The following is a 15252-nucleotide window of genomic DNA, read 5'->3' on the forward strand; positions in this document are numbered from 1 at the left end:
ATCTCTCTCATTCTAAGGCAACTCTACATTTTTATTTGAAACATACCATTAAAATTGAAAAAAAATAACATTATATCACTTCATCTCATTTAAATATTATGGAAAGAAATTGAAATTTCATATTCTCATATTTAATGCAAAAATAAGAATGATTCACTGTATCTAGGTAATATAAATCCTGTATAAATTTTCTATCTGCACTAACATGTTTAAAACAGATTTCACCTTCACTACCAGCATTGCCTATAACATTATCAAAACTTTGCTTTGTTCTATGCATGTTTACTAAGTTAAACTAGAATGATTGTTTAGCAAACACTTTCAACTCAAAAGGTCTTGTAGAGGCTTGAGAAAGAGAGTATTGAGAGTGAAATGACTACATTCAAGCAACGATTGGAGCAAAGAGTGGAAAGTGGTAAATATGCCAAGGCCTTCTATTTGACATTTAGCATAAGCTTTGGCCTTTGAGTGGAAGGCTCAATTGCACTACAAAAAGATAAGAGAGCTCGATGACTTCTTGCATCTAGTAAGCTTGGGTCTCTCTATCAAAGAAATTTTAGGAAAAAATTGTCCACTTTTTGGTGTCACGAGGGCTCATAATGAGAATCTTAATCCAGTTTTAAGTTACTACATAACAATGAAGTTAAGGAAGAGAAAAAATTTGACCTAGGGAAAAAGTTCACAATGGGTCCATGACAAACAAGTGAGAGATTCCAGTAGGGACCATCACCTAAGCATGCTACTGCTATGCGATTAGTCAAGATAAGCATAATCATATCATAATATCTACCTCTAAAAGGCCAATTAGACTGATTGAAGTGGCGACGTAAAGCAACCTCAGAAGAAAAAGGTGCAATTTGACTATTCCTTGTGCTAATCACATTCTCTCGAACTTGTATCTGTGGGTGAACTTTTCTTAAAGGAAAGATGACACATTAAGAAAAGGATTGCCAAGGTCAATTGATCCCATTTATGTGGTGAATACAACAATATGATTAGCATCTTTCTCATCTTTACCACCGTCTTGCTTAAATTGTCACTTCCCACTAACCACATTGTGCCAGGTTGGAGAGGTTCACCTCCCCTTTAGCTCTTTCTTGATCATGATAAAGGAACCCCACAAAGACAGATATTCTTATGATCATCATCGAATCGTGATCCAGGACATAAGACAAAGCTGGAAGGATTTTCACCGATTAGTTTAATTAAAATCTTAATCATGGTTAAAGTGCTTTTGCTTTCTTTCTTCTAACTATTCAACAGTCTATGGACCTATGCTGTTGAGGATTTTGATTCAATTAAGGCCCAGGAAAAGGTAGAGGCCCACACCCCCAGAGCCAGGTAACATCCGAATGTCTTGCGCTCGAACTCGCGTAAAGACGTACTCCTGAGATTTCTTGAACCGCGAACCACGTCTCAACATCAAAAAGAGAAATTCACTTATCTTGAGAACCAGATTTTCTCGACTGTTCCACATCAGGAAAAATTTTCCACCATGTATCTGCAAGTTTCGTGTCATATTTCAGTGATACAACCATTAGTTTTGATAAACATCTTTCACAACCTTCTGAAAAGAGTTCATTTTCAGCTGAAAAAACATGTTTTCATGGGAAAGTGCCATCTTCTACATCGTAGTAACTATGTTCTTAATTCAAAAGGCATATATAACAAGATGAGATGCAGATTGGGGTTATACAATTTAAGTGGAAAAGTTATATCCACAAAGAAACTTTCCAAGTGAATATACAGTTCGCAATCATTCAATATGACTGTTTCAAAACTGCTTGTAATAAGAATGTGGCTTTCAGAGATGAGGACAAGAAACCCTACACTATAATCATTCTATTGTTGATCCACAATTCAAATTTCTAGATATGCGACTTAATGCATCTTGTACACTAAGTTCATGTTAGTACAAGTAACAAAGCATAACACACCCTCCAACCCCCCCCCCCCCAAAAAAAAAACACACAATCTAAGGTTTATAGTAATTTCTCTTCGCATAAGCAGATCGAAGGTTCTAGGGAAATTTAATAGAATCAAACCATACACAAATAATACTTGTAAAACGATGTTGCATTCGCCAAATAAGACATGAGAACACCCACTACCACAAAGCACCTAATTAAACCTCTGAAATGATCTTCACCAAGGACTAGCTGTTTGGTATGGGCAAACAAATCAGCAAGAGTAATGGTGGTGTAACATATATTACATCGAAGGACGTTGAACACAAGCAAAATTTATCTGCACCTACCTCACAAAAACACACTCCTAGTAGCAGCCTTCTTTTTATGAAATTCACAAGGGTGTGAAGCGTACAAAACATATAAAGGAACTTTGTAGAGATAAATATGTACTTAATAATGGAATTGTTTGGTAAGGGTTTAGAAGAGAACCTTCATCAAGTGGACAATTTGACAAACTTTGCAATAAAAAGCCCACTAGTTCGGGAGACCAAGGGATCAAAGCGCAACGTCTTTGGGATACCACCACTCCTACAGGGCCAATTCTTTGCAGCATTGATCTCTTGCAACTCTGTCAGACCAAAAGAATGGCTATTGGTTCAAAAATGACATTGTCAATCAGCAAGGCACATAAGTACCAGAGTCATGCATATGGCCCTGGTGAATCTCTTTCCACATTGTAAAAGTAAAATCAGAAGCAAACCAGAACCCATCAAGACTTTGTTTTTCCCATTTTTTCGTTCTCCTTTTTCTCAATTAAATCTGGACTAAAGTTGCAGGAACCCAATTTACTTGAACTCGAGCACCAGAAGAGGTTTAAGTCCGACACATATTTGGTCCACTTTTAAGAACAGTTGTTCCTAGCAGTTGAAGAGTAGTCAAATTAACTGTCTTTTTTCTTGATTCACATTAGAATAGATCCCAACACAACAGTGGAAGCAGTGAGATCGTGTGGAGGAGACCAATATGCCAATCAGGCTTCAGTGGACCTACCAATTATGGTTGAAATTATTTATTTTTGTAATACCTTTTATTTTATTTTCATTTTATCTTTCCTGATTTTACTGGATTTGATCAGATATTAATCTTATCTATTTTGAGTTTAAATTTCAATATTAATTATTAATAGACTATAACAGCATGTTGAATGTAGTTTTTTCAAGATAAAATAAAATTTCTCTCTTGGTTTTCTCTTCTTCTCCTTCTCCTTCTGCTTTTCCTTCCTCACTATTCTTCTCCTTTCTTCTTCTTTTCAATCTCTATCCTTCTCACGTCTTCTTCTATCTTCTTCCCAATTCTTCTCCTTTCTTCTCTATTTTCTCTTCCTTTTCCTTTCTAGTTCCAGCAGCTAATCGATAATCAATCGCATCAATTAAAATCATGTTGTCATCCCACATCATCATGTGCATTTGTGCATATATGTGAATGTGTATGTTTTCATTATTAAGAGTCCCAAATTGATATACTTGCTCAGAAGAGTAGAGAAGGAGAAGAAGGTTGAATAAATCAGAGGGAGGGAGTTTAAGGGTAAGAAAAATAAGAAGAAAAAGAAGAAAAGAGAGAACAAGAGGAAAGCCTAAGAGAAAGAGAGTCGAAATAACAATGATTCAATCTTGACCCCCTGCTCTTATTTACAGAACTTACTTAGATTGAAAAATACACACATCCCACTCACCTTCGTAATTTAAGGGGGAAAATAATTTTTTTCTTTTTTTTAAAGGAGTTAATTAACTAAATATGGACCCTGAATCAAATAGGTAAGTATTCCATTTTACTTGAAACAGTTTTAGAAGCATAAGATGACATACCGGCAGAAGGATTTTCAGAAAGAAATTGATCCACCACGTCTTCATTTTGAGCAACAGTTAAACTGTTGGAATTTAAGCAAAAGGTAAGGAGTCATATGACAGATTTTGCACCAGGGCAGAGTCGCACACCACAGTCTCTTTCCCGCCCAAAATCCGAGAACACTATAATAATAAATAAATAAATATGGTTAGACTCTGTACAGTTACAATACCTGCAAGTGCTGTAGACAAGTGAGCCCCCAGTCTTCAGTAATTTGAATCCATTAGTCAGAAGTTTTAACTGCTTAAACAAGACAGAAAAAGTAAGTGAAAAAAGCTAGGTATACTGGTATAAATTTAGGGATTTTAGGAGTATAATACAAATCGGTTTTTGTGCACACGTATCTAGGGAAAATGGCATCCATTGAAGTGCACTACCGGCTCAAAAAGGAGAAAATTCAAAAAAGATAGTAAACAAGTGGAAGCCAATTCAAGGAGCAATTAAAGTGGGAAGACAAAATCTCTTTCATCTGTGATCTGAGGGACTTACTCCATTTTCTTGATGTTTCTTACTCTTTACTTCTTCTTTGTAGAGCTATAATACAAAAGAACTACCTCATTGCCCATATCTTCTTTTTCATAGAAGCTTATTAAGAACCAAAAGAACTATAATACAGGAAGAAGACCTCCCAAAACAGGAGAATAAGGAGGAACAAACATGTTAAGGAATAGTCCTACATGGATTAGTGAGTACAAAGATTTTGAGTTTATTAGTTGGGAAATAGGTTTCCTAAGTTGGCTAGTCATTTTGGGATGGGCATTGGACCCAACTTAACATGGTACCAGAGTAGGTACTCATATGTGGGCCTACACCTAAATTATCCACTTGTAGAGCCACAAAAGAGGGCCTACACCTAAAATTATCTACTTGTAGAGCCACAAAAGAGGGCCTACACCTAAATTATCCACTTGTAGAACCACAAAAGAGGGTTTACACGTGAGGGGGAGTATTAAGGAATAATCCCACATGAATTAGTAAATACAAAGATCTTGAGTTTATTAGTTGGGAAAGAGGCTTCCTAAATTGACTAGTCATTTTAGGATGGGCCTTTGACTCAACTTGACATGGTATCAGAGCAGGTACTCATATGTGGGACTACACCTAAATTATCCACTTGTAGAGCCACAAAAAAAAGCCTACACCTAAATTATCCACTTGTGCAGCCACAAAAAAGGCCTACACCTAAATTATCCACTTGTGGAGCCTCAAAAGAGGGCCTACACCTAAATTATCCACTTGTAAAGCTACAAAAGAGGGCCTACACGTGAGGGGGAGTGTTAAGGAATAGTTCCACATGGATTAGTGAGTACAAAGATCCTGAGTTTATTAGTTGGGAAAGAAGTTTCCTAAGTTGATTAGTCATTATGGGATGGGCCTTGGACCCAACTTCACAAAACAGATGAAAAGCCCACGTACATTCGATAAAGCAAGCATGATCAGTTCCAAGCAAACAATGTCATCACAAATCACATAAGAGCTCAACAAATCTCTACACTTGAGGTATCTCCATCAAAGAAAAGCGAAGGTGACAAAAATCTCCTACAAACCCTAAAAGAAGTGAAGAAAGACAAAGCCACAGCTTCAGTTGTATGTTTTGTTAAGGAATAGTCCCACATGTATTAGTGAGTACAAAAATCTTGAGTTTATTAGTTGAAAAAGAGGTTTCCTAAGTTGACTAGTCATTTTGGGATGGGCCTTTGACCCAACTTCATATGGTATCAAAGCATATGTCGGCCTACACCTAACCTATCTACTTGTAAAGCCACAAAAGAGAGTCTACACTTAACTATCCACATGTAGAGCCACAAAAGAGGGCATACACCTAAACTATCCACTTGTAGAGCTATAAAAAAGGGCCTACACCTAAACTATCCACTTGTAGAGCCACAAAAGATGGTCTACACCTAAACTATCCACTTGCAGAGCCACAAAAGAAAAATGGCCTACATGTGAGGGGGAGTGTTAAGGAATAGTCCCACATGGATTAGTGAGTACAAAGATCTTGAGTTTATTAGTTGGAAAATAGGTTTCGTAAGTTGGCTAGTCATTTTGGGATTGGCCTTTGACCCAACTTCACATGTTTAATTCCCATAGACAAAATAATTCCAGTCTAGCCAATTCACTCCCTGAAATGAGATTACAACCTTATAAATAACTGATATAGTAACTAGCACAATCTTCTATTTTAGAGAAGCAATAGCTGGTCACTTTGCCAAAAGAAGGATCTTTCAAGTCCCAAAAGCACATTAGCCTATTCTTGAGCCAGAAGGGATGAATATGTTCATTCAGAAATCTGGCTATTATTGGCAGAAATTCCTTTTCAATATAATTTCATGGTAATCTAGGTATCAAGAAGGTAATTCTATTTCTACTGGGAAATATCTGATTGGCAATCAAAGTAAGTTGATAGTTCAATGAGGGAGCTATTTGAAGCAATTTTTGACAAATAATTTTTTTTGGGTAAAAAAATATGAGAATATTATCAAAAGGAAAATAATATACGGAAAATTACAAGAAAATAAAGAAAAAACAAAATTACATCACAGAAGAAGAAAATAATCAAACCGTGATTTGCAACAGATAAGAGTTTTCACAAATAGGAAAGAGTAATGAGACATCAATGCCTGCTAGATTGTCCATTGTTGAATTTGCACTCCACATGGCATAAATTCATGAAACTTGGAATGAAATGGATAAAGCACAAATCTCATCATAATAATTAAGCAAATGTCATGGAGAAGTTTGTCTGATTTATTAAAGCTGAACACAGAAGAATTTGATTCCATGGGTAAAGGAATGGAGAAGTATAGATGGTAAATACCATGAAAACATGTCTTAATCCACTATATAGTATGTTATACTCATTCTACTCCTATCAAGAGTCCTATCTTGAGTATCATTAAGAATCAAGTTGGACCTCAAGGAAGAGCTATGGGATATTAAGTCAGAAAAGGGCAAGGTTTACCATCAGCCAGACGCCTTGTCTGAACTGATTCGTTCATAATTTGGTGGGGCCCAAGACTTGTCAAGAGGTTTCACTCAAATTTGACACAAGTAGGTCCTACAACAGTAACATGCTTTGTATTGACTGTGAAACTCATAGCAGATGCTTTATTATTCACAGGTTTTCTTCATTTTAGATAATAATTTACTGAAACTTCTGATCCCTCCCAATCAAAGATTGTCTTTGATCATACTGTTACAGCACCTCTGACTCTCCAACTTTATACTACTCCAACACCTAATTCCCTGACCATCTCCAGGTAGAAAAAGACATCTTTACATTATTAACAAAGGGTTCATATAAATCATACATACTCTTTCAAACTTTAAAGACTGAAAAAAAATCCTCAAGAAATTTTTTTTGCCAACCTCCCATGGGTCGTGATTTGTTTTTCTACTGGAAGTACAAAAGAAATTTTAAAATAAGCAAGAGTGCTAACATCTCACAATGGCCAACGTCATCAGGGCTTCAATGTCATATGTAGTCAATGCCTCAACATGTATCAATTAAAACATAGAAGGTGGATGATCATCAGACTTTGCAAGAAGAAGGATTGCAAGGAAAATGCCAGGAGTTTAGTCTTTTTGAATGTTTGGAGTATTTGGAGTATTTTAATATTAGTTTTTAATGTGTTTAAATTGCTAGCTTATGTTCCTTTTTTAAGCTTTATCTTAGACTATGTAGTAAGTTAGTTTAATATGTTTACATGGACTTGAGCTTATTTCTTGGAAAGAGGTCCCCTAACTGCCACCAATCATTTTGGGATGGACCATGACCCAACTTTAACAAAATATTAGAACAACTACTCATACATGGGCCTCCACCCAAAATGATCACGTGTTAGTTACAAAGAGGGTCCACACATGTGAGGGAGTATTAAGAATAAACCCACATGAATCCATGATAAGAAAAAACTTGTGCTTATCACTTGGGAAGAGACCTCCTAACTCTGGCTATTCGTTTTGGGATGGACACAGACCCACTTTATCATGGTCTCTTCCTAACTAATAAGTATAGGGTTTTTCAAACTCAAACAAATATAGGACTATTCTCACACACACAACATGTCTAATCCTCAGACAATTAGTCATAGATGTGGAGTAACTATAAGCTAGTAGACTTTTTGCCCCCCAATGAAACCAAACTCTTTGAAATCAATACTCTTAACAAAAATGTCTCCTGCAGAATTCTCAATACTCCAAGCAGTAAATGGTGTCAAATAATACTTTTCTTTTGGAATATTGAACCCCAAACACAATTGAGGCTTGAATGATGTCGAGCAAACAGTGTCAGATAATACTTTTAACTATTCAGCAGACTCTTTTACGAAATCAGGGAATTCTCTAACTATTCAGCAGATTCTTTAACGAAATTGGGAATTGTTATCAACATCTTGCCATATCTTGTCCCCATGGTTGTAAGTCTTACTCTACGGATGTAATTTTTCCTCTTTTAATAAAATTTATAGCCCATTCAAAAAGTAATGATAAAAATAAATCTTAGATAATCCCCTCTTGGTTTTTCAAAATATAAAACATGTCATGATTGGCCCTTGCTAGTCACCTGAAGGTGGGTCAAGGAGTCTGTCCTTTTTGCGTCCAATACTCGACGTTGAAGTGTTGCCCATCCCCAATGCTCAAATTTTTCAATGTGCCTGAATGACCCATCATGTGTACACTCCGCATCAATAAGTACCTAGTAGTTCTCCCAAGTATTTAACAAACTCTCAAATGATACTTCAAAACATAGCAAACTAAACCAAATAAATGAGAAAAAAATTAATTGACACATCAAGAAAATGAATATACTAATAAGCATAAGATATTGAAGCATTATTGGCAAATCAAGGTAGAGGATATACAAGATGCTTCACGGTTTAATCTTATATCCATATAATCACTAGTTTTTTTTTTTTTTTTTTTTTTGGAAACTGTCAATGGATTAAATAACCATAAAATATAGAAGCACTATTGGCAAATCAAGGTATAGTGCATACAAGATGCTTCATGGTTTAACCTTATAGCATAAAAATAGTTTTAAAGAACACAAAGGAAAACACGGAAAAATGACTTCATCCACAAAGTTTTTGTGTTTGTCCCCAACATCATATCTCACTCCAAATGTGACAACAAAGATTTTCTTACAAAGACCTCACTCTTTTCCCAGCAGAAAGAGTAATGTTTGATATACATTTTGTTTTAAGTTGTTATGGTCCTATCAAGCTTCAACTTGAACATTTTGAAAAATAACCAAACATTGTGGAACAAGATTCATTGAGATGTGTGAGCTGAGCAAGTTTACCCAGAAAGAAAGAAGGCATTGAACAATTTTTTCCAACTTTTATATAACTAAAGATTAACGTCTTAGAGTGATTTTGAGTTGTCTATGCGCTGATCAAACTTCACCTCAATCCATAGAGGAAATCATGACAGTCCATGGAACCCAAGAAAATCATGACATAAGACATGATTGAAAATGCAAATTTTGAAACAGAGCTTAGAAATAGTGCTAGTTTCTCTAGTAGATTGGAAACAACAAAGAAAACCAAGTTTGAAAGCAACACAATGGAGGCAACCAAGCTGCATCTACTGCAAGGAAGCTTCTTACATGCTAGCAAACAAATAAATTGTCCATTTTCCTAAACAGCCCGGTTCTACTCTTAGATACTTACTTGTATAACACTCTCAGTTCCAGCAGGCAATTTTTCTATTTGGAGCAAAACCTCGTGGAATTGATTACTTATCAAAGAAAGTGTGTCAGTACCTTGTCATAACCTAACTTTGATGCCTCGCTGCTACATCCACTTTCAAAAAGCTTACTTTTACTGAGTCCAATCACTCCAGATTGTTGGCCATAAAAGATTAATTCCGGTTCTGTGTTCACTGATATCACATGCAAATTATTTCTTGCTTTGGCAGCCATTTTTCTTTCTTTCCATGACCTCCTAGATGTCCACTCCCTAAATACATCAATCTTCTCTTCACACATATCATTCCTGAGCATTTCTAGACAGAACAATAACTTGTAAAGCAGTGAACTAAATAGACAAACAACCAATGGGGATTAAAGAAGATACAAATAGAAGATTGCAGAAATTCACTAGCCAAAACTGGTTGATAATAACCCACTCACAAACATTTCTTCAGCAATCACTAACCTAATCTTGAATCTGTATGAACTCTTAAGGGTAAAAGAGAAAAAGTTGATCCATCTGCAACAAAAAGACGACAACGGTCTCCTAAAGAGTATTTCTGCAACATCGATCTACAAGCTGCCAAGCGATGTTTCGCAACATCGACACCAGTGAGGGACCCTGAGTTACCAAGAAGATCTGAGAGCATACACAACTTGGCACCTGAAAGATAAAAGAATTAATGAGTAACAGTTCCCTAGACAAATGTGCTATTGCAGAAAAATAAATGTGACAAATTCTACATGGAAACTTCTGTAATTAAAAATTATTTTTCAAGAAAAGCAGAACCAAAGACTTTTAGAATTCTCAGCAGTAATACCTGTTTCTACATTTTACTAATGCTCTAAAGGATAGTTCCTTGTGTCTTTTTTCTGGAAATGACACCAAATATACCATAAGAAATTAAAATATCACCGAAGATTACTAGTTGATTCAACCCCAGCACAGTTCTACAGATAATCAAAGACAACAAATACCACCATCAGAAAAGGAAAAAAGAGAGACAAGATACCAAACAAGGAGGTTAAGGAAGCAAAATGTGAATTTATCCGTGTCACATTTTGCCTCCCTGAATTTCTTGTCAAACACTAATCAAATAACAACAAGACTGTCCTCACAGGTAAACCATTATGCCTCCTTCAAACACGTCCAAAACCGTTCAAATGATTCTCTATTATTTACTTGTTTATTTGTGCTATCATATGTTATCTTTGATACATAAATTTGTAATTTGGTCTCACGTAGCTTTGTCAAACATCCATTTTGACATCCTTGTCTCCATCTCAAGCATCTAAGTTAGTTCTTCAAACTAACATCGAATAAGAACAGCAGAAAACATAATTAACAAGTCCAAAGGAATGAGTACCTGGAGCAGCACAAAGATCAAGAACATGATCTCCAGGAGAGATGTCCAAAGACATAACAGCTGCACCAGATGCTGCATCAATTCCATAGATCTGACAACACAAGGAAAATAGCAAAGCAGAAAATACAAGTTAATACGTGTGGCTATGATAGATGATCAAAATTGTAAACATTGATAAAACTAAAACTGGGATAATCATTTTAGTCATCACCAAATCTCAGGCAGTCCACCACTTCAAAAATGGCAAACACAACCAACACATGTATAAAATCCACAGAACTTTAGAGGGAACAGAAGCCAAAACTAAGCATCACAATGTTCTCAATAACCATTTGTTTCACATTCCATCTCTATCAGGTTTCACCCGACAGCTCCACAGATATGAAGTATCCTGCCTTAAATTTCTAATTTTTCTAGTCCAAATGCAACGCACACAAATGACTGCTACAAGTCTTAAATTACCTACAACCATATGCAAACATAAATGGGAAAATACTAAAATGATTCAAGAATATCATGTGGCTTCACCTTCCCTTCCTGGTATGCTTTAGAACTAGCAATCTGAATATGAGCTGGGATGGCAAAAAACCCCGGTAGCCATACAATGTTCTCTAGCTTACACTTAATCTCCATTTCAACCTCTGGGATCTGAGACTCACCACCAGGTTTTATCCTTCCAAATGTAAAATAAGGTTAAGAAAAAACCACAAAAAACAGCTCAAATGATTCAAATTTTTCTTTTTTTCTTTTTTTTTTTTTGAAAAATCTGCAACACAGATTACTAAGAAACAGATAAGAGAGCAACAAATATCTATTATATTATTCATTACCTTATGTATCGTGGAATAGAATCTCTAGCAGCATAAATTGAAGCATCCAGCCCATTTTCTTCAAGAAAATCAAGAAAAGCCTTCGGCAAAGGCATACTAAGATCTCCATCCATCTGACTGAGAAACTCTTTTGAATCAAACACAGATAGGAACAGCCAATCTTCAAAAAGTGTTCAACCTAAAAGCACAAACCATACACAATGAACTTGACAAAGTCTTATGGTGTAGTGTAGGAAGAATCAGAAGATAAAGATAGAATAAAAAATAAAAAAATACACAGATAAACTACTAAGGACAAAATCAAAATTAGTATTTATTTTATTTCAATCACCTCAGGGAATTTCACAAAAAAAAAAAAAAAAATCCTACAAGATTGTTCACTTTGTTGAAGGTTAAATCACGTTATTTGCACAGGAAAGAGCAAAATCACGTTATTTGTTGAAGGTTAAATCACGTTATTTACACGGGACAGAGCAAGAACATTGAGAATTCTATTAACTTCAAATTATAGAAAAACAAAATGTAAAGCCACTTGTCCAATAAATGGAACAGGTTTTTGAAGTCTCCATCTAAAGAATCTCAATAGGGCAGAGAAGAAACTTATTACAAGGATTCGAACACCTCTGCATACCCAAATAAGGCTTATAACTTTAAAAAATATATAGTTCAACCAGACACAAGGAAACTACTGACAGAGAACAGAATGAGAGAACACTGATGTTACATAAATAAAGAAAAAAATTAAAAACAAATTCAACAACTATAAGATATTAATATGAAAGATTCTAAGACATAAAAAAAAAAATCTTATTAACAATACATTAATACGAGAATGTTTTAATAACACATGTCGCAACTAGGCAATAGTAGGAAATAGGATCTTTTCTACATTTTCTGCCCATTACAACTCTCCATGCTAGCTTGCTTTTAAGTCATTTCCTAGGGGATTTACCCTTCTTCATTTGTCCTTCTTCTCCGTTGCTATCATTTGCTTCGTGCCTAAGAAACGCCATAGCACTTCTCTGACACGTTGAAGACCTAGTCATGCAAATCTGAGACCACGTAACATATATAGAAAATTTCTTTTATGAGACTGCATTTTCACTCTGCAACAGCGTGCCGACGCACCTATCGTAAGGCGCACAACCTCATAGCTATTGTGTGGCTATATATATGTAAACATATGCACTGTAACTGTTGGAAAATGATAACATTCGACACCGTGCTTTATATGACTTCCTCAGTGAAACTAAATAATTCCCGTGAATGCCTGTATCGACCTCGAGCCTTAACATTCCCAAGACCTACTTCCGACCATGAATCGGTACGATTTTACTGGACATTTCCATATCAGCCACTTCAATGGTCATTTCGACAAGATAACTGGATCAAACTCTCTGAAAGCAAGTAAAAACTCGAACCACGAGAGAAACCAAATACTTATCAACATACTAAATCCAGTTTCCATTCGTAATTCGATCCATCGACTAGGAAAACAACAGCGGATCTAAACAATTTTCTAAACCATGACTGATCCTCTAATTTCTTCAATGTTACACACAAACATATGTACCTCATGCTCGAGAGATTCTTCGGTCGACATGAGAAACACAACATTTACCATCAATCTTACCTTTACAAATCGGACAGTATTTTGCAGGAAATACGCGAAAGCATTGTACACGAGAGAGGTGAATATCTTGAATTCTTGGAAGAAAATTGGTAAGGCAGCGGAGGCAGGAAATCTCTTCGCTCTCTCCTTGTAGACGAGAGAGGCGAATATGTTGAATTCTTGGAAGAGAATTGGTAAGGCAACGGTGGCGGGAAATCTCTTCGCTCACCGACAGTAATCGGGCGACTCCTAAATTGTAGATAAACGGTGATGATGAAGAGTCAGAGATAAGGTCCCATTTGCAATCTTACACTCGCTCTTTGTCGACTTTATTCTCTCTTTTTTACTAATGTTATCCAGCTTCAATTTAATTGATTAATTAAATCGAATCTAATTCTTTATTTATATAAGTTAGAATATGTCAAGAGGGTTGGAAAGAAAAATTAACTTGAATTTTTTTATATTATATTTTATCTATTTATTACCAGGAGAATCATTTAATCGCATTATCTGTTAAATTTTTTTATTGTTTTCACTGACCATTTAAAATTTGTGGGTTCGTTATTTCTACATGGTCTTGATCCAATAAAATGGCATTGGGAAAATATAAGTTGTTAGCCACCATCCAATAAAATGGAAAGGATAAGTAAACCTTTCGTATCAAGAAGAATTGTTTATGTAATAGAATCACTTATGAATAGAGTTGAGTAGGATGAGATTATTTCCTTCATATTTATTTTCAAAAATTAACAGTTGATGGGATAGAAGAAGGTTCAACAAGTTTATTTATGTACTCGAACCTGCTCAAGAGGGAGATCTCATGTAGGTCTTTAAATTGTGAGAGATGAGATTATGGAGATAACTAGTTGTGTTAGTTTCCCACACTTCTCTGTTGCTTGTTGGTATTTGTATGGGTTTTCTCCGTATGGCCACAAACTTAGCATAAGGTTTGTACATGGGTTTTCTCAATAATCAATATTTAGGATAGTGTGCACTTAGTAATTTAAACTAGGAAGAATAATTAACAGTTTTTAGTACTGATTTTTTTTTTTGTATTTATCCAGTTCAAGTGGAGCTTAAACCCAGTTTGCATAGAACTACTAATGTTGTTTAGATTGTTTTTTTTTTTATGTTTTTAATTTGTAGAAGTAAAAATGTCAACTCCTCCTCAATTGACATCAATAATTAAAATTACTTCTAGTGTTGCCGTAAATAGTGAATCAACTCCATCAGTCATATCTCTCTAAAACTATTAATGTAACAAAAGTGAGCCTAGATAAAGGTGCCCTAAATGAGGATGAAGGTGACTCTACCCATAGTTAAAAAATAAAAAAAAGGTTTCATGTGTGGTTGGAATTCAAATAAGTCTCACTTGATAGTACAAAAAAGGTTCAATGTGTTTATTGTAAAACCAATTTGAGTGTTATTAGTAGTGGAATTACCACACATATGAGTCTATATTTGAAACGTTGTCTTGGTAGAAAAGTGACAGTGAGAAAACAAAAAACCATAAACTTTCAACCAGTGTAGTCTAATGTTGCTCAGAGTCCATATGGACTTCCTTCTATGGGTTTTGGAGGCAAATATATTCAAGCTAAAATGAGAGTACCCATTACTCATTGGATTCTTATGCATGAACATCCATTCATCATAGTAGAAGATGAGGGATTTAATTTTGTAATGAAGATGCAAAATGTGAATTATGAAAAAATATCCCGTAAGACCATTAAGAAGTGTACTGAGGTGTACAAGGTAGAGAAAAATAAATTAAAATTTTTAATTAAAAGAGGTTAATAAGATTAATTTTACCATGGATCTTTGGAAGTCCCAAAATCAAAAGATTGAATACATGGTTATTACTGGACCTTTTATTGACAGTAATTGGAAGCTACAAAAAATGAGTTTTGAGTTTTGTGCACGTTCCTCCTCATCG

At 35.3% G+C, this 15252-nt stretch overlaps 1 protein-coding gene across 3 annotated transcripts; it reads right to left on the minus strand.

Moving 5' to 3' along the window:
* Positions 1 to 987: 987 nt before the first annotated feature.
* On the minus strand, positions 988 to 13538 carry LOC137951673 (uncharacterized). 3 transcript variants are annotated; one of them, XM_068798502.1, is made up of 11 exons: positions 13341 to 13538; positions 11708 to 11885; positions 11406 to 11550; positions 10878 to 10968; positions 9977 to 10174; positions 9583 to 9824; positions 8383 to 8514; positions 3988 to 4055; positions 3776 to 3837; positions 2400 to 2538; positions 988 to 1501 (listed from the first exon to the last, which is right to left on the minus strand). In XM_068798502.1, exons 2-10 carry the CDS (start codon positions 11818 to 11820, stop codon positions 2405 to 2407), a joined length of 1185 nt encoding a protein of 394 aa, XP_068654603.1. In that variant the 5' UTR covers positions 11821 to 11885; positions 13341 to 13538; the 3' UTR covers positions 988 to 1501; positions 2400 to 2404. The 3 variants fall into 3 exon arrangements, with proteins under 3 accessions (XP_068654603.1, XP_068654602.1, XP_068654604.1); XM_068798501.1 differs by lacking the exon at positions 988 to 1501 and having other exon boundaries at positions 1975 to 2538; XM_068798503.1 differs by lacking the exons at positions 988 to 1501; positions 8383 to 8514 and having other exon boundaries at positions 1975 to 2538.
* Between the last annotated feature and the right edge of the window lie 1714 nt (positions 13539 to 15252).

Source organism: Aristolochia californica, unplaced genomic scaffold (assembly GCF_029961685.1).
Source record: "Aristolochia californica isolate CCGP_79_NKW_82.1479 unplaced genomic scaffold, dmAriCali1.0.hap1 SCAF_15, whole genome shotgun sequence".
NCBI lineage: Eukaryota > Viridiplantae > Streptophyta > Magnoliopsida > Piperales > Aristolochiaceae > Aristolochia > Aristolochia californica.